Raw genomic sequence first — 22098 nt, forward strand, 5'->3', positions numbered from 1 at the left:
GAGACAGAGTGGAGGGGAGTTGGACCATCCTTGGATGACGGCAACCTTACCCCTTTAGCCTCATGAGGGACAGGTGACCTTACTTAGATCCTTGGTTCTTGAAACACAATAAATATCGTTTTACTTCTTGTCACATAGTTGTTTTAACTCAACTCAGTATTTTTTGGAATGGCAAGTTTAGATGCTTAGTATGTTAGCCAGGCACTCTTCATTCCAGAGGCATGTGCACATGGTGTTTCTCGGCCTTCTGTTTATTTGTTATATTGTGGATTCAGGAATCTCTATGGAAAGAACTATTTGCTCAGTGTCTGTCAGCCCATTTGTCTGGTTTCCTGTGTAACTATTTGTGCCAGTGAAGTGAACTCAGCAGAAGATTTAACACGGTCATTTCATAGCTTGTTTTCTCTAGGGTTGGGTTTACCTTATGCAAAGTAAGACTGTATTATGGCAAGAAGTCAAAACATTGCTCTTTGCTGACATACACCATTCTAAGGCATGGGGACGCTGCGGCTGCAGACAGCTGGGAGGTTGTCTTACACGGGCTCTCAGGGCAGTGCTGTCAAGCCAGGAACAATGCTGTGACTTATAGTTTAATTGAGTCCAATTTGTTTATTTTTGTTTTTATTTCCAATACTCTAGGAGGTGGGTCAAAGAGGATCGTGCTGTGATGTATGTCAAAGAGTGTACTGCCTACGTTTTCCTCTAAGAGTTTTATGGATTCTGGCCTTCATTTAAGTCGTTAATCTATTTTCAGTTTATTTTGTGTATTGAGTTAGGAAAGGTTCTAGTGTCATCCTTTTACCTTTAGATTTCCGATTATCTTCCAATTAAAAATAAATCTTTCTAAATGGCAATGACCAAGTCAGTTGAACACAAGAGCAATCTTCTTCAAATGATACCTACTAATGGACATAGAAATTCTCAACAGTCAAATGATCCATTTTTCTAAAATCAGGGTATTTTTCATGCAAAGATGGGCTTGATAAAGGACAGAAATTGTATGGACCTAACAGAAGCAGAAGATATTAAGAAGAGGTGGCAAGAATACACAGAAGAACTGTACAAAAAGGATCTTCATGACCGGGATAATCACGATGGTGTGATCACTCATCTAGAGCCAGACATCCTGGAATGTGAACTCAAGTGGGCCTTAGAAAGCATCACTACGAACAAAGCTAGTGGAGGTGATGGAATTCCAGTTGAGCTATTTCAAATCCTGAAAGATGATGCTGTCAAAGTGCTGCGCTCAATATGCCAGCAAATTTGAACAACTCAGCAGTGACCACAGGACTGGAAAAGGTCAGTTTTTATTCCAGTCCCAAAGAAAGGCAATGCCAAAGAATGCTCAAACTACCACATAATTGCACTCATCTCACATGCTAGTAAAGTAATGCTCCAAATTCTCCAAGCCAGGCTTCAGCAATACGTGAACCATGAACTCCCAGATGTTCAAGCTGTTTTTAGAAAAGGCAGAGGAACCAGAGATCAAATTGCCAACATCCACTGGATCATGGAAAAAGCAAGAGAGTTCCAGAAAACATCTATTTCTGCTTTATTGACTATGCAAAAGCCTTGACTGTGTGGATCACAATAAACTGTGGAAAATTCTGAGACAGATGGGAATACCAGACCACCTAACCTGCCTCTTGAGAAATCTTTATGCAGGTCAGGAAGCAACAGTTAGAACTGGACATGGAACAACAGACTGGTTCCAAATAGGAAGAAGAGTATGTCAAGGCTGTACATTGTCACCCTGCTTATTTAATTTATATGCAGAGTACATCATGAGAAATGCTAGACTGGAAAAAAACACAAGCTAGAATCAAGATTGCCGGGAGAAATATCAATAACCTCAGATATACAGATGACACCACCCTTATGGCAGAAAGTGAAGAGGAACTAAAAAGCTTCTTGATGAAAGTGAAAGAGGAGCGAGAAAAAGTTGGCTTAAATCTCAACATTCAGAAAACGAAGATCATAGCATCTGATCCCATCACTCCATGGGAAATAGATGGGAAACAGTAGAAACAGTATCAGACTTTATTTTTTTGGGCTCCAAAATCACTGCAGATTGTGATTGCAACCACGAAATTAAAAGACGCTTACTCGTTGGAAGAAAAGTTATGACCAACCTAGATAGTATATTCAAAAGCAGAGACATTACTTTGCCGACTAAGGTCTGTCTAGTCAAGGCTATGGTTTTTCCTGTGGTCATGTATGGATGGGAGAGTTGGACTGTGAAGAAAACTGAGCACCGAAGAATTGATGCTTTTGAACTGTGGTGTTGGAGAAGACTGTTGAGAGTCCCTTGGACTGCAAGGAGATCCAACCAGTCCATTCTGAAGGAGATCAGCCCTGGGATTTCTTTGGAAGGAATGATGCTAAAGCTGAAACTCCAGTAGTTTGGCCACCTCATGTGAAGAGTTGACTCATTGGAAAAGACTTTGATGCTGGGAGGGGTTGGGGGCAGGAGGAGAAGGGGACGACCGAGGATGAGATGACTGGATGGCATCACGGACTCGATGGACGTGAGTCTGAGTGAACTCCAAGAGTTGGTGATGGACAGGGAGGCCTGGCGTGCTGTGAATCATGGGGTCGCAAAGAGTCGGACACGACTGAGCGACTGAGCTGAGCTGAGGGTATTTTTTAATGCGCGGCTGTTTGCTGAGCTGTTCTGTTTTTTTTTTTTGTTTGTTTGTTTGTTTGTTTCCTGCTGCGCCGGGTCTTAATTTCAGCTTGTGAGATCCAGCTCCTTGATCAAGGATCAAACTCAGGTCCCCAGCATTGGGAGCACACAGTCCTAGACCGTGGACCAAAGTTCCCCCTGAAATTGGGGTCTTGAGTCAAGTTATGCTGGAAGGACTCTGTCTCAGCGGATCACCGAGGTTCTCTTAAACTGTTGTGCATGTTCAGGAATCCCTATGCTCCAGCATTCATTCTGGAAACTTACAGAGTTGTCTGCAACGTGGAAAACAAAACCAGACATGATTCCTACCTCAAACTGCTTTCAGTTGACGACTGCTGCTGCTGCTAAGTCGCTTCAGTCGTGTCCGACTCTGTGCGACCCCATAGACGGCAGCCTGCCAGGCTCCCCCGTCCCTGGGATTCTCCAGGCAAGAATACTGGAGTGGGTTGCCATTTCCTTCTTCAATGCATGAAAGTAAAGAGTGAGGAGCAGGTGAAAGAAAAAAAAATAATCCTCAGCCCTGTCTGTAGTCCCACCAGCCTGGACCTAGAGATGTGCAATGCGGGATCACACCAGAAGTAGAGAGCTGACACAGTTACCACCAGGGGAATGAAACCTACTTGGATACTTTTCTTTCACTGTTCAGATTTCGTTTTGTTTTTTCATCTCCCTCTCCCTTCCTAGGCCCTGTTTATCAAGATGTTGAAGCACCCCTGTGTTCAAGGGTCCAACACCCAGTGTGCAAGACCCTAGGTTGTTTGGAGGAAATCTGTGTTTACCTTCAGGTGGGTGTTCAGACATCCCCCCTGTTAAATAAGGATGGGGACCACATCCTCCAGGAATATTAAAACCATTATAACTATTAAATTCTGCATTTTTATAGTTGTACCTATAAATTTTTAAATGACAATGATTCAGTGTTTATGCCACATCTCCTAGACTGCCCAGAAATAAAACATATATCTTTTCTGCTTCTGTGTCCCCCAGTGTCCTTACAGAAAGTCTGGTCCCGAAGTTGCGGACAGGAGTTCAGCCTGCAGAGATGTGCAGGGTAAACTCTGTGCAATGGGCCCAGTTGTAGCAGAGATGCAGAGACTGACCCAAGGGGCTCCACATTCCTGCTCATGAGCAGAGGAGTGGGGAGAGGTTTCTGCCTTGGAAGGGGCTGACACTCTCTCCTAGTTTCTTGGAGCAGGTGAGAAACTCAGTCCACTCCAACAGCAGTCTGCCTTCAAACTGGGTGCAGGATGAGAATATCCTCTCTGCCATCATCTCAGGGGAAATTAATTAATCATTCAATCAAGTTTCAGATATATTGAAAAAATGTTCATATACTCTTAAAATAATAACAGGAAAAACTCTCTCCTTAACTTACACGAAGATTTTGTATCTCACAAGTTATCCAATGGAAGTATAGTTTTTCTAGGTGAAAAATGCCATTTCTTCATTCTCTTTTATCCTGACATGTGCAAGTTGGCTGAATGTTCATTAACTGTGTGCAAGGCTGAAAGCAAATCAGTTTGAAGGCTGCAGTGAATAGTGATCATGTCTTAGAGCATTTTTCCATTGATCTGTCAACAAATAGGGGGAAATACACCTTCTGTTATATAGTCGGGGGAATTAAAGTGGCCCTGCCTGGCCCTGAGAAGGGCAGTTTTATGTTGAGCATAAATCACCTGCTCTTCTCTGTCAGGACCGGGGGCTTGTCTGGAGGGGCTCCTTAGATGGGAACATTGACCCCAGGGCTACCAAACCCTGTAGGCGACATTCCTAGCAGCGCCAACAAGGCCCTGGATTTTCACTGAGCTTTGGTTCCTTTCTTGAAAAATAAGGAGAAACTTCGTGTTATAGAAAAAATGACATGAATGAAAATCTGATGTAGGTACTGGAACAAACTCTGCCTTTTATATTAATAAAGGTCATCAGTGAGTGATCCCAGCTGTATCAAGATGCCATAATGTTTACCTGTGCTTAAAATTTTATTTCTATAAAACACACAAGCAGGTGTGTTCATATATAATTTAATTTTATCATGATTTTAAACAGATAGAGATATATAGATGATTTTGATTCTTAAGTCCATAAAGTAGGTGCTATTATAGCCATTTTATACTAAGAAACTGATGCACAGAGAGGCTAAGGAGCCCCTCAAAATTCAAGCTGTGATGCAGATGACAGGGTTTGAATCCAGCTAATTTCAATTCATCCTTTTATTAAGGATGATATCAAATGTATGCAAAAGTGTTCAGGATGAAAAAACAAAGTCTGGGCCTGTCCTCCCCTTCTGCCTGCATGCCTGTCCCTTTTCCTCCTCCCTCTCCCTCCAGGGAGGCAGAACAGTGCTCCTGATGTGTTAAAGGCAGGTGGCTTCCCTCGTCACTCTACTCTCTTCCTGCACCCGTGGCTTCTTATTACATGTGAAGCGATGTGAGCAGCGCCTGGATAACTTCTACAACATCTAATAGTCCTTGCTTAAGTAAGGGAGGGTGTTAGGAACTCAAAAGGATAATGAACTAAGTGGTCCTGTGAGGTGAGTAAAATTTTGGAAAGGACTTCCCTGGTGGCTCAGATGGAAAAAAATATCTATCTGCAACACAGGAGACCTGGGTTCAGTCCCTGGGTCGGGAAGATCCCCTGGAGGAAAATATGGCAACCCACTCGAGTCGTCCTGCCTGGGGAATGCCATGGACAGAGGAGCCTGGCACCCTACAGTCCACAGGGTCGCAAAAGAGTTGCACACGACTGAGCAACCCACACTAACTCAACAGCAGCTTCATGACTAACCTTCACACTTTACAGATGAGGAAGCAGAAAGTCAGAGTGAACGACCTGCTTAAGGTCACACAGTCTGTGCTATAAGGTCCTTTCTGCTACTATCCTGTACTGGAGACCATACAGCCCCCTGGGACAAGAGTTCCACCAAAGCAGACATCACATCTGTCTTGGCAACTAATGTTTCCCCAATGCTGACCAGAAAACTAAGAATTAATGAATAAACTATACTGAAATTTCTCACACTGGGATCCATGCTGTGATGATAAAAATCACAGGGAAAAAACAGGTATATTTCCATGAGATGTTAATTCAGATTTGTTTGCTTTGTGGATCAGCTTCTATATTATGACTAATAATTTAAAATTTTATTTTTTGGCTTTTCATGTTGTAAATGGTAAATCTGCATAGATTTTAAACATAAAATGAGTCTATGTCGAAGGCATTATGCAATCAAACACGACTTTTGACCTCTACCCCAGAGGATGTTGTACTCTTAGATATTTTTATAGAGAAGCTAGAAATCCAGTTTTCAATGTGATGTCTGATTTTTTAAATAGTAGCCATAACTACTAGCTTTGTATGCACAGTCCAAGGTTACAGCCTCCTTCTCCACCACAGAAATTGCAGACTGGACTTGAGTTACCTTCTGGGTCATGCTGGATCCTGCAGGAAAGAGCCTTTGCTTACACCCATGATGGTGTAGGGGATGAAGTGGCTTACGACCTAATGCCCTGATTCCATTGCCCATTATCCCTGCCTTTTAAGATGCATCAGGTAACACTGATCTGCCCTCCCCGCAACCTTGGCTCTGAGAGAGGGCATGAGTCCTGTGTGTGGCCACCCTCACCAAGACAGACAGAGGCTCTGCCCGCCCCCGGCACACTGGCAACCAGCATATGGGCAGCTCCTCCCTGCAGTGACATGTCCTCTGCTCCATTTCAGATCCAGAGCTGAATTCTGCACCCTGTGCTCAAGAGGTCCAGGCAGAGCTCCGGGGCTGTGGGATGCTTCTGCCCCACGCAGGAAGCTGAGTCAGCAGCTGGAGGGCAGTGTGTCTGTGTCGTGTCACACGCTTCCCCTCTAGGAGGGAAATGCTAGACGTCTGCACATCAGTTTGTTGAATTAGAACACTCTCAGACTAGAAATAAACAGTGGTAAAACAGAATCATGTTTAGTTCATTCTCCTTCGCATCAGAGAATCAAAAGGAACAATGGGGTTTCCACTCTAACAGAAAGGCAGAATTTTTCGCTTCAATCTTTGTCTCTGCCTCCTATGGAATCTGGTAAAAGTTACCTGTGAAATATTCTGTTGTCTATGAACCATTTCATATCTTGCCTCTGTGTCACAAAATCTGTCAAGTGTGTGCCATGTTAAACAGCAGCAGGGGGAGAGATACATGTGCATGTGAGCACAATTTACATGTGTGTATGTGTGTAAACAAAAGTAAATTCAGAAAATTTTAGTCATTGCCTAAATATAAGAACCTCTATTAAAACTCAATACATGTATTTGTGAATCACCCCCAACTCTTCCAAACCACACCCATTAATTGTGGTGCAAATTAAAACCCTAAAAATACACAAATCCAGAGCCAAAGCATTATCAAAGGCAATAGAAATCCTGTTAGAAATGCCAGCACAGTTCAATCTCCATTGATGTTTGTTCCCTGCATCACAGTTTTAAAACTCTTTGACATCTTAAATATTAGGAGTTGTGTCTCGCTGCTCTCACACAGGTCCATGAGAACATGTAAGACCAAGGTCATCAAAATTTTAAATGTTATTGCTCTTCATAAGGGCTTTCCCAGGTGGCTCAGCTGGTAAAGAATCCACCTGCAATGTGGAAGACCTGCGTTTGATCCCTGGGTTGAGAAGGTCCCCTGGAGAAGGGAATGACTACCCACTCCAGTATTCTGACCTCGAGAATTCTTGATAAATCAATTTGCTTAATGCTAGAGAGGAAGAAGGACCAGCACTCTTTTTACCCTCCCTCTCAGGTTTATCAGGCAGCTTTCACTTGAAAACCCTAGAAATTCTTGAAGCCACTAAAGCAAACACTAGATTTTAGGCTTTTTAATTGAGAGAAAATTGCCTTTGAAAGTTTCTGTTTTGGCGCAAATTACTAACGTGCTTAGAAAAATCAATGAAACTTCCTCATCATGCCCATATTTGTTGCTGTTTAGTCAGTAAGTTGTGCCCGACTCTTTGCAACCGCATGAACTGTAACCCACCAGGCTCCTCTGTCCACGGGATTTCCAAGACCAGAATACTGGGGTGGGTTGCTATATCCTTCTCCAGGGGATCTGCTCGACCCAGGAGTTGAACTCATCCTGGAGAAGATCTTCTGCATTGGCCGGCGGATTCTGTACCATTAAGCTCCCGGGAAGCCCAGGCCCAAATTTACTAATTGTCTAAAAAGAATTTGCTTTAATAAGATATATACTGTAGCAGAACAGAAAATGCTGTGTCTTACAGTCCCAATGAGGAGACATATTTGCCACATGAAGGGTTTTTTTTAATTTGAACAATATAGTCCTCATTGCCATGGCAAACACCTTTAATATATATCCTCTTTAATATGGCTGCTGAGGCTCAGCTATAAGCCCTGGAACAGGCAGGTTATTCAATCACAGAGAATCTGTGCAACTTTATGTTCAAAGACATAAATGATGATGACTGCAATTTTTTGGCTTCAGTGTTCAGGAATATATACAGACTCCTATGATTGCCCATTGAGTAAAGGACAGTTTTGATTACTGCATTAACTTATTTTTCATCAAATGAAAATTTCAAAAATTATAAAATTCTAAGAAGGCAGTGGTATTTAACAAAAAAGAAACAGATTTCATGGTGGTTCTATCAATTAGCTTTTAAGAATAAATTCATGCATCAGAATGATTGACATCCTACCCAAGCTCTGCTCCTAACTGGTTATGTAACCTTGATTAAGTTACTAAACATCTCTACACCTCAATTTTAAGATTTTTAAATTGGAACTTTCCTAGTATCCACCTGAAGAGGTGGAGAGGGATTTAAAATGCTTAGCCCATTGCCCATAAACCTGCCAATGTCACATAGTGGGGACAAACAGAGCTCAGTGAGTGAATAAAATGATTTGTGAAAGATACATTATTCTAAGACACGTGTGGTGTCTTAACAATACAATCCTGAAGCAGGAGACTCGGTCATGTCTACTATATTCTCAACACTTATTCATATGACTTACACATATGAGTATGTGCTCAAAAAGTTTTCCTGAATGAATGCAAGTATAGCTTGGAATGATTATATCTCATGTAAGCATTAAAGCATAATTTTAAAAAGCATTTTCTCTTGTACTTACTCATTGTACATCCTAAGGAAATGTTGGCACCAAATAAAGCAAAATGAAATGAAACAAATATAAAAACACAAGAAGTCGAACCTCTAACTGAAAATACGTTCGCTTAGAGCAATAGAGCTCCTGGACATGAGTGCTCATACCAGCATTATTTATAAGAGCTAAAAAGTGGAAATAACCAAAATGTTTCCAAAACAATCACTCTTCAAGTGAAGAATGGATAAGGAGAATAGGGGGTATCACGGAGCAGCCTATTAAGTGACCATAAGGTGTAGTGAAGTGCTGATATGGTGACACGACATGGAGAGACTCCACGAGGCGAAAGAAGACAGGTACCAACAGTCATACGTGAGCTGATTCTGTCTCTAGGAAATGCCCAGAACCGTCACATCCACAGAGACAGAGAACAGAGGCATGGATGCCAGTGTCTGGGGGAAACAGGGAACGGGAGTGACTGCTAATGGGCGCCAAGTTTCTTCCTGGGGTGGTGTTCTGGAATCAGATAGTACCGATGACTGCACGACTCTGCGAACATGCAAACCACTCGATTGTACAGTTAAAAGCGTGAAGGTGATGATATGTGAATCATCTTTATAAAGCTGTTATTTAAAAAGTGATAGAGCTGAAAATACTCATATTAATTACAGATCAAGTGCTGAGACAGAAAGAGTCCTGGGGGGTTCTAATCTGCCACTATCAGGACAAAGTAAGATGGTTATAATGCTTTGATATTAAAGAGGAGAGTAAAATTTATGGAGAGGGTTTACCATGATGCAAATTGAGCTTGTATTTCAGGATCCCTTAGTGTCCTGGGCCCAGGAAACTTGACTCTGCAATGTCATTTCTTTTTCTTAAGAAGTCTCTGAAATCACAGAAGGCTCAGGCTCTGCAAAACCTTCATCTTTACCTGTCAGTCCCACAGAATCATGCAAGAGGATAAAGGACGGGTGAGGTTCAGAGACCTCCAGAATGCCAGAACGAATTTCTCTTGCTGAGTTTCACTCATTGCAAGTTACAGTGAGAGCCACACATTTCTCTGTTTTCTGCTCCTCTGCTGTGGGAACATTGTGAATATGTCAAGAATTTAGAATCCCAGTCAGCAAAAGTCCATGTGCCCTCTTTCACTAACGGACTGAGTGTTTGGTCACTGAATTTGACCCATTTCAAAAGGATTAGAGGCCTCAATACAGCGATAAAGATAATACGTTAGGTTCCATGGTCATGCTTATGTCCAGAATTTCTCTCAGCACAGATCCTCAAGACCAGGATCGGGATCATGACCCAGCGTTCTGTAAAGAGCTACCATGATGACATGATGCGGGTGGAGCTGTGTCACCAATATATAAGCAAGACACCTCATGCACAAAAGGTTCACTGACTAGACTGCCCTGGCCCATGGGGCCCTTGACAGAAGGAATATCTTCTCAGGAAACCATCTTCATGGGACTCACAGCAGCAGCATTTCTTGAGCAACCATAAGAGGTGGAAAAGTCAAGGGAAGAGAGCGTGAAGGTCCCAGTCATTAAAGATGGACTGTCTGCAGGTGAAACTCAGCAAGACACAAAATTCTGGTCTGAATTATAACACTCAGACAGTAGCTTCAAGGTCATACATTCATCCATGAACGAGGTGCCCTGGGAGTTTCCATCAACAGGTTGTGACATGTTTCAGCATAAATCAACTGAACTGTCCTTGAACAGAGTTAATGTCACTTCCAGGAATTCTACGTCATCTGGAGAAATGTGACTGGGCTAAAAACAAGCATTTCTGGAGAAGGCCGTTTAAATTCCTCTTTTCACTGTTCCTCCCAGATTCCTCTCTGTAGACCAATCCAAGAATTGCAGGGTTCTTGGCACTGAGCTTCAGAGATGGAAGTACTTTGATGATGCCTCTGGCATAAAACAGGGCCTGTCAGGTGGCTCAGTGATAAAGAATCTGCCAGACAAACAGGAGACATAGGTACCATTCCTGGGTTGGGATAATTTCCAGGAGAAAGAAACGGCAACCCAGTCCAGTCTTCTTGCCTGGGAAATCCCATGGACAGAAGAGCCCACTACAGTCACAGGGTCGCAAGAGTCGGACATGACTTAGCAAATAAACAGCAACACAGCTAGCGTAAACACCTAAGAGAAAGAGCCACCCCTGTGCAGGGCTGCCCACAGCCAGGGCCCCATCTGCACTCTGGGTTTGTGCTCAGCTCCCCTGCAGCCCTGTGTCACTGTGTCTCTCAGAGCACAGTAGTACACAGCCGAGTCTGATGCTTGCACTGCCCGTTTCTGCAGGTGGAAGGACCTGTCACTCTGAACAAGAGTGGCCTGAAAACCTTCACTCTTTGGCGTCCGGTCTGACATCGAGCCCTTCAGGAGGAGTCGAGGAGCTTTGTTGAGATGCTGGATATACCAGAAATGATAGGGAGAAAAACCAGCAGTCTGGTAAGTGCAGTTGAGGGTCATGAGAGCCCCCTCTGAGACAGTCACTGGGCCTTCTGTCTGGTTCACTGAGTCACCATTGGTCCCTCCTGGAAGAGAATCACTTTGTTATAGTAGAAATATACAAGAGGAGAGTTTTCAGCCAGAGAAGAAATATAAAACTTACCTATAATCATAGGAAAGTGAAAAATCATTAACATGTAGGATAAAATGTTACTTACTGAATATTAAGATGATGAGAAGAACTGAGTGAGTGGCAGAATGCATGTTCGCAAAAGAAAACGATCCTTGTTCCCTGCAATACACAAACCTAATAAATCTAGTCTCCATCTCGATGTTACAGAAGCTCCTCGCTCAGAAACTGAGAGCCCCTTTCTGTACTGCAGCAATATTCTGTCTTCTGGCTACAAAGCAGGCGAATGAAACCGTCTGCTGAATACAATGAGGCACCGCATCTGAAGGCAGCCCCGCCCTCTAGTGGTGATCGTGAAAATTGCACCACAGTCTGGTCTGACCTATTTCTCCTGATAATAGCTTGTGGGATACAGATAGGAGAAAGGGACAGGACCCGAAGAAGAGAGCCCTAAACATAAGCGTGCTTAGCGAAATATTCTATTATTACTTCCATAATTTTTTTCATGGTACAGGTATCTCTAGCTTCTCAAGAAACCCCAGTTACAATTTCTAGATGGAATAGTCAGATTTCTTCCTTCCATGTGTCTCCAAGATTTCCATGGGTCAGAGAAGGATCCTCCTGAATGGAAAGTGCTCCCTCCTTTCCTCAAGTTCTTACCTGAACTAGCTCTGTTCATCCCCAAGACTCAGTCAACATGCCATGGAGGAAATCTTATCTACGGCAGGTGTCAAATAATGTGTGGTTAATGATAAGGTTATTATTACATACCCTACCATCATAAAATGACACAGTTGTAAAAATACCCCAAAAAATTACCATTACTTCTTTTTCACAGTTAAAGGACCTTACAACTAGAAAACTGGACAAAATATATGAAACAGATTTTGGATCTTGTACACCAGGTAGCACAGAGACAAGGAAGACAGATGAGATGAGCACTGACATTGCCCAGCTTACTTCATGGAGGCAGCTTCCAGGTGCCAGTGCAGGAGGGGTTTACCAAAACTGTCTCACTGTGGGATTGAGATGGAACCTAGAAATTTGTGGACCACTGTACAAGAGACGAGGGATGTGGACAAAAAAGAGAGAAAGGGAGAGACAAGGGCAAGGCGGTAGCATGAAGAGGGAGGAGATCCAAGTGAATCTTGGGCTGAATGACAATCTGCAATAAAAGAGAGAAACCTCAGTGAGTTTGGTAAACCTCCCTGAAAAGATCTCCTTTGGGGCCCCTGGACCACACTTGGATGTAGCACTTGTCACATTCTTGTTTTAATTCAACTAAGTATTTTTTTTAGAAAGTCAAGTTCAGATGCTTAATATATTAACCAGCCTTGCTTCATTTCAAAGGCATGTGTGCGGTGTTTATCAGGCTCCTGTTTATTTATTTTATTAGAGATTCAGGAATCTCAGTGGAAAGAGCTGTGTGCTCAGTGTCTATCAGCCTGTTTGTCTAGGTTCCTGTGCAATTATTTGTGCAAGTGGAGTGAACCCAGCAGAAGATATAACAAAGTCATTTCACTGCTGCTGCTTTTTCTAGGATTTACTTTATGGAAAGTATGGTTGTATTATGGTAAGAAGTCAAAACATTGTTCTTTGCTGACATAAACCATTGTAAGGCATGGAGACTTTGTGGCTGCAGTCAGGTGTGAGGTTGCCTTACGCGGGTTTTCAGGGCAGTGCTGTCAATCCAGCAACAGTGGCCATGACTTGGTCACTTGAACTAAGAGCAATTTCAAGAACAATCTTCTTCAAATGTACCTTTCCACCTACAGAGATTTTCTCACCAGTTAAAATGAACTCCTACTAAAATTAGAGTTACTTTTTAATTCACAGCTGTTTGCTGAGTTGTTATTTGTTTATGGCTGCCCTGGGTCTTAGCTTCAGCTTGTGAGATTTAGTTCTCTAACCAAAGACTGAACCCGGGACCCCTGCTTTGGGACTGCAGAGCCCTATCCCCTGAATCAAAATTGCCCCTAAAATTAGGGTCTTGAGTCAAGTTATCATGCTGGTAGGACTCTCTGGCTCAGCGGATCACTTAGGTGCTCTTAAATTTTTTTGCATGTTCAGGAATCCCTAGGGTCCACCAGACATGATTCCTATTTCAAATTGTTTTCAGTTGACTGAGGAGCAGGTAAGCAAAAAAAAAAAAAAAAATCCTCTGCTCTGTCTGTAGTCCCACTAGCCTGGACCCAGAGATGTGGAATGAGAGATCAGACCAGAAGTAGGGAGCTGATACAGTTACCACCAGGGAAATAAACCCTGCTTGAATACTTTTTTTTTTTTTCCATTGTAAGATTTATTTTTGTTTTTTCATCTCCCTCTCCCTTTCTCTGGCCTGTTTACCAAGATGTTGAAGCCCCAGTGCTCAGGTGGCCGACATCCAGTGCGCAGCACTCTAGGATGTTAGGGAGGAAGTCTGCACTGAACTTCAGGTGGGTGTCCAGACATCCACGCTGTTAAATGAGGATGGGGACTACCTCCTCCAGGACCATCAAAACTATTCTATTAAACTCTGTATTTTGATTGTTGTGCTTATAAATTATGAGATGACAAATAATCAGTGTCTAGGCCACATCTCCCTGACTGCCTGGCAGTAAAACATATCTCTTTTCACACCTTCTGTGTCCCCCACTGTCCTTCCAGAAAGGCTGGTCTCCAAAGGCGCGGACAGGAGTTCAACCTTCAGAGATGCAGAGGGGCTGCTCTGTGCACTGGGCATGATTGTTGCAGAGCGCTGACCCAAGGGGCTCCACATTCCTGCTCACGAGCAGAGGAGTGGGGAGATGCTCCTGCCTTGGAAGTGGGTGATATTTTCTCCTAGTTTCTTGGAGCATGTGAAAAGCTCACTCCACTCCAAAGATAGCTTATTGTAAGAGTACATAAACACTTTTTCCATATATCAGAAATATGACTGATGAATAGATTTCCCCTGAGGTGACATTATTATTGGCAAAGAGAATATCCTGTATCCTGTTTGAATACAAACAATACACAACATGCCTGCAATATTTACCACCTGGGCTGCTCTGACCCACAGGGCCATTGTCAGAAGGATTATCTTGTCAAAAAACTCTCCTCCTGGAGCTTACTTAGGTAGCAGCATTGCTGTAGCAGCCATAGGGATGAAAAAGTCAAGGGAAGAGAGAATAAAGCTCTTAGTCACTGAAGATGAAGTGTCTGCAGATGTATCTCAGCAAGACATACAAGTAGTCTGAATTATTAAAACCAGAGACTACCTTCCAGATCACACAGTCATCCATTAACAATGTTCCTGGGAGTTTTCATTAACAAGTTATGAAATATTTCAGCATATATCAACTGAATTGTTACCGAAGAGTTAATGACACTTCAAGGGATTCTGTGCCTTTTGGGAGAATGTGAATGGGCCAAAATCAGGCATTTCTGGAGAAAAGCATATAGGTTCCTCTTTACACTGTCCCACGGAATTCCAGTTGAGCTATTTCAAATCCTGAAAGATGATGCTGTGAAAGTGCTGCACTCAATATGCCTGCACATTTGGAAAACTCAGCAGTGGCCACAGGATTGGAAAAGGTCAGTTTTCATTCCAGTTGCAAAGAAAGGCAATGCCAAAGAATGCTCAAACTACCACACAATTGCACTCATCTCTCATGCTAGTACAGTAATGCTCAAAATTCTCCAAGCCAGGCTTCAGCAATACGTGAACCGTGAACTTCCTAATGTTCAAGCTGGTTTTAGAAAAGGCAGAGGAACCAGAGATCAAATCGCCAACATCCACTGGATCATGGAAAAGCAAGAGAGTTCCAGAAAAAAACATCTATTTCTGCTTTATTGACTATGCCAAAGCCTTTGACTGTGTGGATCACAAGAAACTGTGGAAAATTCTGAGAGAGATGGGCATACCAGACCACCTGACCTGCCTCTTGAGAAATCTGTATGCAGGTCAGGAAGTAACAGTTAGAACCAGGCATGGAACAACAGACTGGTTCCAAATAGGAAAAGGCTGTGTATTGTCACCCTGCTTATTTAACTTCTATGCAGAGAACATCATGAGAAACGCTGGACTGGAAGAAACACAAGCTGAAATCAAGATTGCCGGGAGAAATATCAAGAAACTTAGATATGCAGATGGCACCACCCTTATGGCAGAAAGTGAAGAGGAACTAAAAATCCTCTTGATGAAAGTGCAAGAGGAGAGTGAAAAAGTTGCCTTAAAGGAACAACATTCAGAAAGCGAAGATCATGGCATCGGTCCCATCACTGCAAGGGAAATAGATGGGGAAACAGTGGAAACAATGTCAGACTTTATTTTGGGGGGGCTCCAAAATCACTGCAGGTGGTGACTGCAGCCATGAAATTAAGATGCTTACTCCTTGGAAGAAAAGTTATGACCAACCTAGATAGCATATTGAAAAGCAGAGACATTACTTTGCCGACTAAGGTCCATCTAGTCAAGGCTATGGTTTTTCCAGTGGTCATGTATGGATGTGAGAGTTGGACTGTGAAGAAGGCTGAGTGCCGAAGAATTGATGCTTTGAACTGTGGTGTTGGAGAAGACTCTTGAGAGTCCCTTGGACTACAAGGAGATCCAACCAGTCCTTTCTAAATGAGATCAGCCCTGGGATTTCTTTGGAAGGAATGATGCTAAAGCTGAAACTCCAGTAGTTTGGCCACCTCATGAGAAGAGTTGACTCATTGGAAAAGACTCTGATGCTGGGAGGGATTGGGGGCAGGAGGAGAAGGGGACAACAGAGGATGAGATGGCTGGATGGCATCACCAACTCAATGGATGTGAGTTTGAGTGAACTCCGGTAGTTGGTGATGGACAGGGAGGCCTGGCGTGCTGTGATTCATGGGGTCGTGAAGAGTCGGACATGACTGAGCAACTGAACTGAACTGAACCCCAGATTCTTCTCTGTAGGGCAATGCAAGAATTTCAAGGTTCTTAGCTCTGAGCTTCAGAGCTGAAAGTACTTTGACGATGCCTCTAGCATAGAACTCTGGAGAGCTGCCCACAGCCTGACCCCATCTGTGCCCTTGGGTTTGTGTTCAGGTCTCCTTGCAGCCTCTCTCACTGTGTCACTCAGGGCGCAGTAGTACACAGCTGAGTCTGATGTTTTCACGGAGGATTTCTGCAGGTGGAAGGAGCTGTCACTCGAGATATGAGTGGCTTCAAAGCCTCTGCTGGTCACCTTCTCGTTTCCTAATGAGCTTTTCAGGAGCAGCTCAAGCTCTTTGTTTTGGTACTGGACATACCAGAAAAGAGAAACTGAATAGCTGGACTGATAAGTACACTTCAGAGTCAGAGATGCCGTCTCGGGGAGGGTAACAACACTTTCTGTCTGGGTCACCGAGTCTGCACTGGTCCCTCCTTAAAGAAAAAAACCACACACACACACACACACACAGTAAGACTTTGTTAAGTTGGCTAAGGAAGAGGGACCATCTCCCGCTTGATAGAGGTTACATGACATCCTAAAACAAAGGACTAGAACATCTTAGAAATTTTAAATAAACGTTACTCACGCATTATCAACAAGGTCACAAGTCCTAAGTACAAAGCCGAGAGCATAGCTGGCTCAGAAGCAGTGGAGGCTGAGTTTGGGGATACACGAAAGTTGAAAAAACTACTCCTCTAGTTTCTTGATCCTTTGTTGAAATCTTCAAGAAAATCTTGGTTCATGTGTTATGCAAGACAAACTCCCCTACAGGATCATGCTGTAGGATGAGCAAGAGAGAAAGTTTCTCAGAATTGAAAGATGAATTTATTATCAAACCACCAACGAAAGGGAGCAGCGCCCTCTGTCGTTCTCCCTCTGTTTCTGCAGTCTGCTGTACATCTTTTGGTATTTACCCTGAAAAGGAGCTCAGTTCAGTTCAGTCGTTCAGTCGTGTCCGACTCTTTGCAACCCCATGAATTGCAGCATGCCAAGCCTCCCTGTCCATCACCAACTGCCGGAGTTCATCCAAACCCATGTCCACCGAGTCGGTGATGCCATCCAGCCATCTCATCCTCTGTCGTCCCCTTCCCCTCCTGCCCCCAATCCCTCCCAGCATCAGAGACTTTTCCAATGAGTCAACTCTTTGCATGAGGTGGCCAAACTACTGGAGTTTCAGCTTTAGCATCAGTCTTTCCAAAGAACACCCAGGACTGATCTCCTTCAGAATAGACTGGTTGGATCTCCTTGCAGTCCAAGGGACTCTCAAGAGTCTTCTCCAACACCACAGTTCAAAAGCATCAATTCTTCAGCACTCAGTTGTCTTCACAGTCCAACTCTCACATCCATACGTGATTACTGGAAAAACCATAGCCTTGACTAGACAGACCTTTGTTGGCAAAGTAATGTCTCTGCTTTTGAATATGCTGTCTAGGTTGGTCATAACTTTCCTTCCAAGGAGTAAGCATCTTAATTTCATGGCTGCAGTCACCATCGGCAGTGATTTTGGAGCCAAAAAAAATAAAGTCTGAAACTGTTTCCACTGTTTCCCTATCTATTTGCCATGATGTGATGGGACCAGATGTCATGATCATTGTTTTCTGAATGTTAAGCTTTAAGCCAACTTTTTCACTCTCCTCTTGCACTTTCATCAAGAGGCTTTTGAGTTCCTGTTCACTTTCTGCCATAAAAGTGGTGTCATCTGCATATCTGAGGTTATTGATATTTCTCCCAGCAATCTTGATTTCAGCTTGTGCTTCTTCCAGCCCAGCGTTTCTCATGATGTTCTCTGCACATAATTTAAATAAGCAGGGTGACAATATACAGCCTTGACATACTCCTTTTCCTATTCGGAACCAGTCTGTTGTTCCATGTCCGGTTCTAACTCTTGCTTCCTGACTTGCATACAGGTTTCTCAAGAGGCAGGTCAGGTGGTCTGGTATTCCGATCTCTTTCAGAATTTTCCACAGTTTATTGTGATCCACACAGTCAAAGGCTTTTGCATAGTCAAGAAAGCAGAAATAGATGTTTTTCCTGGAACTCTCTTTTATTTTTGATGATCCAGCAGATGTTGGCAATTTGATCTCTGGTTCCTCTGCCTTTTCTAAAACCAGCTTGAACATCTGGAAGTTCACGGTTTATGTATTGCTGAAGCCTGGCTTGGAGAATTTTGAGCATTACTTTAACTAGCATGTGAGATGAGTGCAATTGTGTGGTAGTTTGAGCATTCTTTGGCATTGCCTTTCTTTGGGATTGGAATGAAACTGACCTTTTCCAATCCTGTGGCCACTGCTGAGTTTTCCAAATGTGCAGGCATATTGAGCACAGCACTTTCACAGCATCATCTTTCAGGATTTGAAACAGCTCAACTGGAATTCCATCACCTCCACTAGCTTTGTTCATAGTGATGCTTTCTAAGGCCCACTTGACTTCACATTCCAGGATGTCTGGCTCTAGGTGTGTGATCACACCATTGTGATTAGATATCTCCTATGATGGAGATGGCTGAGATTTGTTCTCACTGGAGAACACTTATACCTGCATACGGATTTGTCTTCTTTGCTTAATGTACTCGGCCAGCCTTATCCTCATAAACTGACAGAGTGCCTAATTTCAGCAAGATATCCGCACAACATTTCTTCTGAGGAAGAAACTATTTTCACAGCAAAGGTTACAGCCATGGGCACACACCCACAGAATTATTTATCTTACCATATACCCTGTCATCCAGAAATGGCTGACCTGATTAAATTTAGAATGGCTTACTGGTTCTATGGGCTTCCCAGGTGGCACAGTGGTAAAGGATCCACCTGCCAATACAGGAGATGCAAGAAACACAGGTTTGAGCCCTGGGTCATTAAGTCCCCTGGGGTAGGAAATGCAACCCACTCCAATATTCTTGCCTGAAAAATTCCAGGGACAGAGGAGCCTGGTGGACTATAGTTCCTGCGGCCACAAAGGGGACAGCATGACTGAGCACTCACACACACACTGATTCTATAATAGCACCAGTTGAAAAACAGCTCTAAAAATATGGCATTCTGTCTCTTCAGATGCAATGCATGCTTTATAGCGGAGATAAGTAATGGTGTTGTCTCCTATAGGCAGAATGCATGATTCCAGAAATCAAGGAGGTGGCACTGGGAGTGGACCCCTCACTGTTATCTTCAGTAACTCACTAGCAAGATTTTTGCATGTAATGTTTGTAACTTTGAGTTGTATTAGTTCTTATTCTCTAAAAGAAATAATGCTTTCACCAGGGAACACAGCAATGGTTTCATTGAACTGGAAGATAAGACTTCCATGTGGCTATTTGGGTTATATATGTCTCACAACCAATGAATAGAAAATGAGGTTACTCTAGTGACTACAGTGGTTGATACCAATTACCAAGGAGGAATGGGTTGTTGCTACATATCAAATATAAAAGGACTATGTCTGGAACCCAGGAGACTTCCTAGGGGAGCCTCTTGGCACTTCCATGACCAATACTAAAGGTTAATGTTAAATTACAACAACCAATAAAAAGACAAGATTTTTGAGTACTCAGATCCTTTGAGAATGAAGAATTGGGTCACACCACTAGGTAATGGCTCTGAGCAGGGAAAATATAAAACGTGTAATAAGAAAAAATGTCATCTATATCAATTGCAGCATCACCACCAAATCAGGAACCAAAGAATGTAATAGTTTTCTACATTTTCTTCTTGCTCTTTACTTTCATGTGTTCCTCTGCCTACACTCCTATTTCCTGCTTCCTTCTCCTCACATTATTCTATATACCACTTGAGAGAGATTAACTTTAGAATTTAGTCTGCGTATAACAGAATTTTCAGTGGAATTCCCTCTGAATTTTAGAAGTAATTAATACAGCCAGTGATCCGTAGTGACTGTTGGGACCACAGGTCTCCTCATTTGAGAGAAAGGATGAGAACTTCTTCACCTGTTCAAAGGATAGACTTAGCTTGTGAGATGGAAACAGAGTCATTTCACCATTGCTTGAAAGTTAACTGTGTGTGGAGGAGTGTGTATGAAAGATGTGCCAGTTATCAGCTTATTGCCTTTGAACTACAAATTCTCCCTTCGTAGATTCAGAGGGTAATTCTGGACATGCGCCTTGTAAACATTTCTCCTTGCCAGCTGGCGCGATGTTAAGCTTTGTCGGTAGAGAGGATGGAAAGGACCCGGCAGAAAGAGGCAGCTTCTCTTCCGGGTCCCGGGATGTGCTCCGCACTTCTTGTTCCGGGGTGCTTGGCTGTCCTGTGGGGCACCTGTGACGCTCACGTCCAGCAACGTTTAGTGACAGTCCCCGGGTGCTTTCTTGGCAAGTTTCACAGGCACCCGAGCAAGTTCAGCAGTGCTCCTTTGCCAGCTTCCTACAAACTGTTCTAGAACCCTGGGAGCTGTTCTTCTGCTTGTTAGTCGTGTTCTCTGGCACCTCGGCAAACTTCCCCATCCAGCAGGCTACAGTCACACACTCCCCAGTGAAGCCTGAGTCACCACTGTGATAGGAGAAGAGAGTACATATTATAATGTGTTACTTTCTGTGAAACTCTGGCGTAGTTCTAAAGATAACAGTGCCTCCCTACAGATGCTATTCTTATGTTCTTTAGAGTTCTTTCTAGAGTTCTTTAGAGTTCATTAGTAAATAATGCTCTGCTATTTGTTAATAATTCTTTATATTAAACTTTCCTTTTTCAACTTGCCAAGATTTTTCTCCTGATGGTCCCTGTTTGGATGGTATGAGTCCATCAAGTGCATGAGAAGAAAGGCATCAGCTGCAGAAAGATCAGCAACCACATGTCAGGAAGCACCATTCTACTTTTAAGGAATTTCAGCCTGTGGTGATGATACTCGTGGGTGTGGATAAGGTGGCAGCAGAGTCGGAGAAATGGGACTGTATCACTTAAACCTGTGGAGCCCATCTGGGCCAAGAAGAGAATTTTCATGCTGTTACGTAGTTTTATTTCAGAAGTATATTTCCAGGTACTAATATCTAAAATAAATACATTTACTATTTAAAAATTAACTTATACAGAATAGCTAATGAGAATTCCCTTAAAAAAAATTATACAGCTAGTTGACAACTGATGTCAACTCTGTACCTGAGAGGTAAATTCAGTGTCAGTCTCTAGAGAGACAGCGCCCCACGGTGGTCAAATAGGGAACATGGAAATGCTTTCTGTAAGGGGTTTGCGCTCTGCTTCTCTTGTGAAGCCGGGTACTGTGTTACCCAGAGCACAGTAATACACAGCTGAGTCTTCCTCCTGAGTCGAGTGTTTTTTCAGATGGAAGGATGCCTCAGCCCGGCTGAGCTCAGCAGTGAAACCCTGGATGCTCTCTCTTGAGGTGTGTTTCAGGAGTAACTGGAGGTGCTGTCTGGGGTACTGGACGTACCAGAAGAGCACAGGACTCCCAGAATACAAATAGCTGCACTTCACCTGCACGGGGTCCCCTTCAGACACAGAGATGTGGCTCTCAGGCTGAGTCACTGTCTGGGCTCTTGTTCTTCCTGTAACACAAATTCTGGGTCAGGGTTGACTTTCAAACAGAGCAAAATATTTTGTTAAGCCAATTCTGAATCAGAAGACCACAGTAAGATAAAATAAAAGAGACTTTACTCACCAAGTGTGAATATCATCATAAGCACTGAGATGAGGGCGCGCTTCATATCTGAGCTCTGAGGAAGCAGGAGGCTCCTTTCTGCAGGTTTTTCCTAGAAACAATTCAGCCACATGGACACCCTGACAGAGCAGTGAGTGGGTTTACAGGGCATGCAAAGTAAAAGCTCTTCCTCAAAGGGCTGGTGGCTTTCT

The 22098-nt window shown here is 43.2% G+C and overlaps 2 gene segments (V, D, J or C); both read right to left on the reverse strand.

Moving 5' to 3' along the window:
• Positions 1 to 16242: 16242 nt before the first annotated feature.
• Positions 16243 to 17086, reverse strand: LOC121820053 (T cell receptor alpha variable 18-like). The segment is given in 2 exon segments: positions 16243 to 16716; positions 16872 to 17086. Coding segments are annotated over 2 exon segments (459 nt in total).
• A 3897-nt stretch (positions 17087 to 20983) lies between these two features.
• LOC121820054 (T cell receptor alpha variable 16-like) lies at positions 20984 to 22098 on the reverse strand. The segment is given in 2 exon segments: positions 20984 to 21794; positions 21908 to 22098. Coding segments are annotated over 2 exon segments (402 nt in total).

This window comes from Ovis aries, chromosome 7 (genome assembly GCF_016772045.2).
Source record: "Ovis aries strain OAR_USU_Benz2616 breed Rambouillet chromosome 7, ARS-UI_Ramb_v3.0, whole genome shotgun sequence".
Taxonomy (NCBI): domain Eukaryota; kingdom Metazoa; phylum Chordata; class Mammalia; order Artiodactyla; family Bovidae; genus Ovis; species Ovis aries.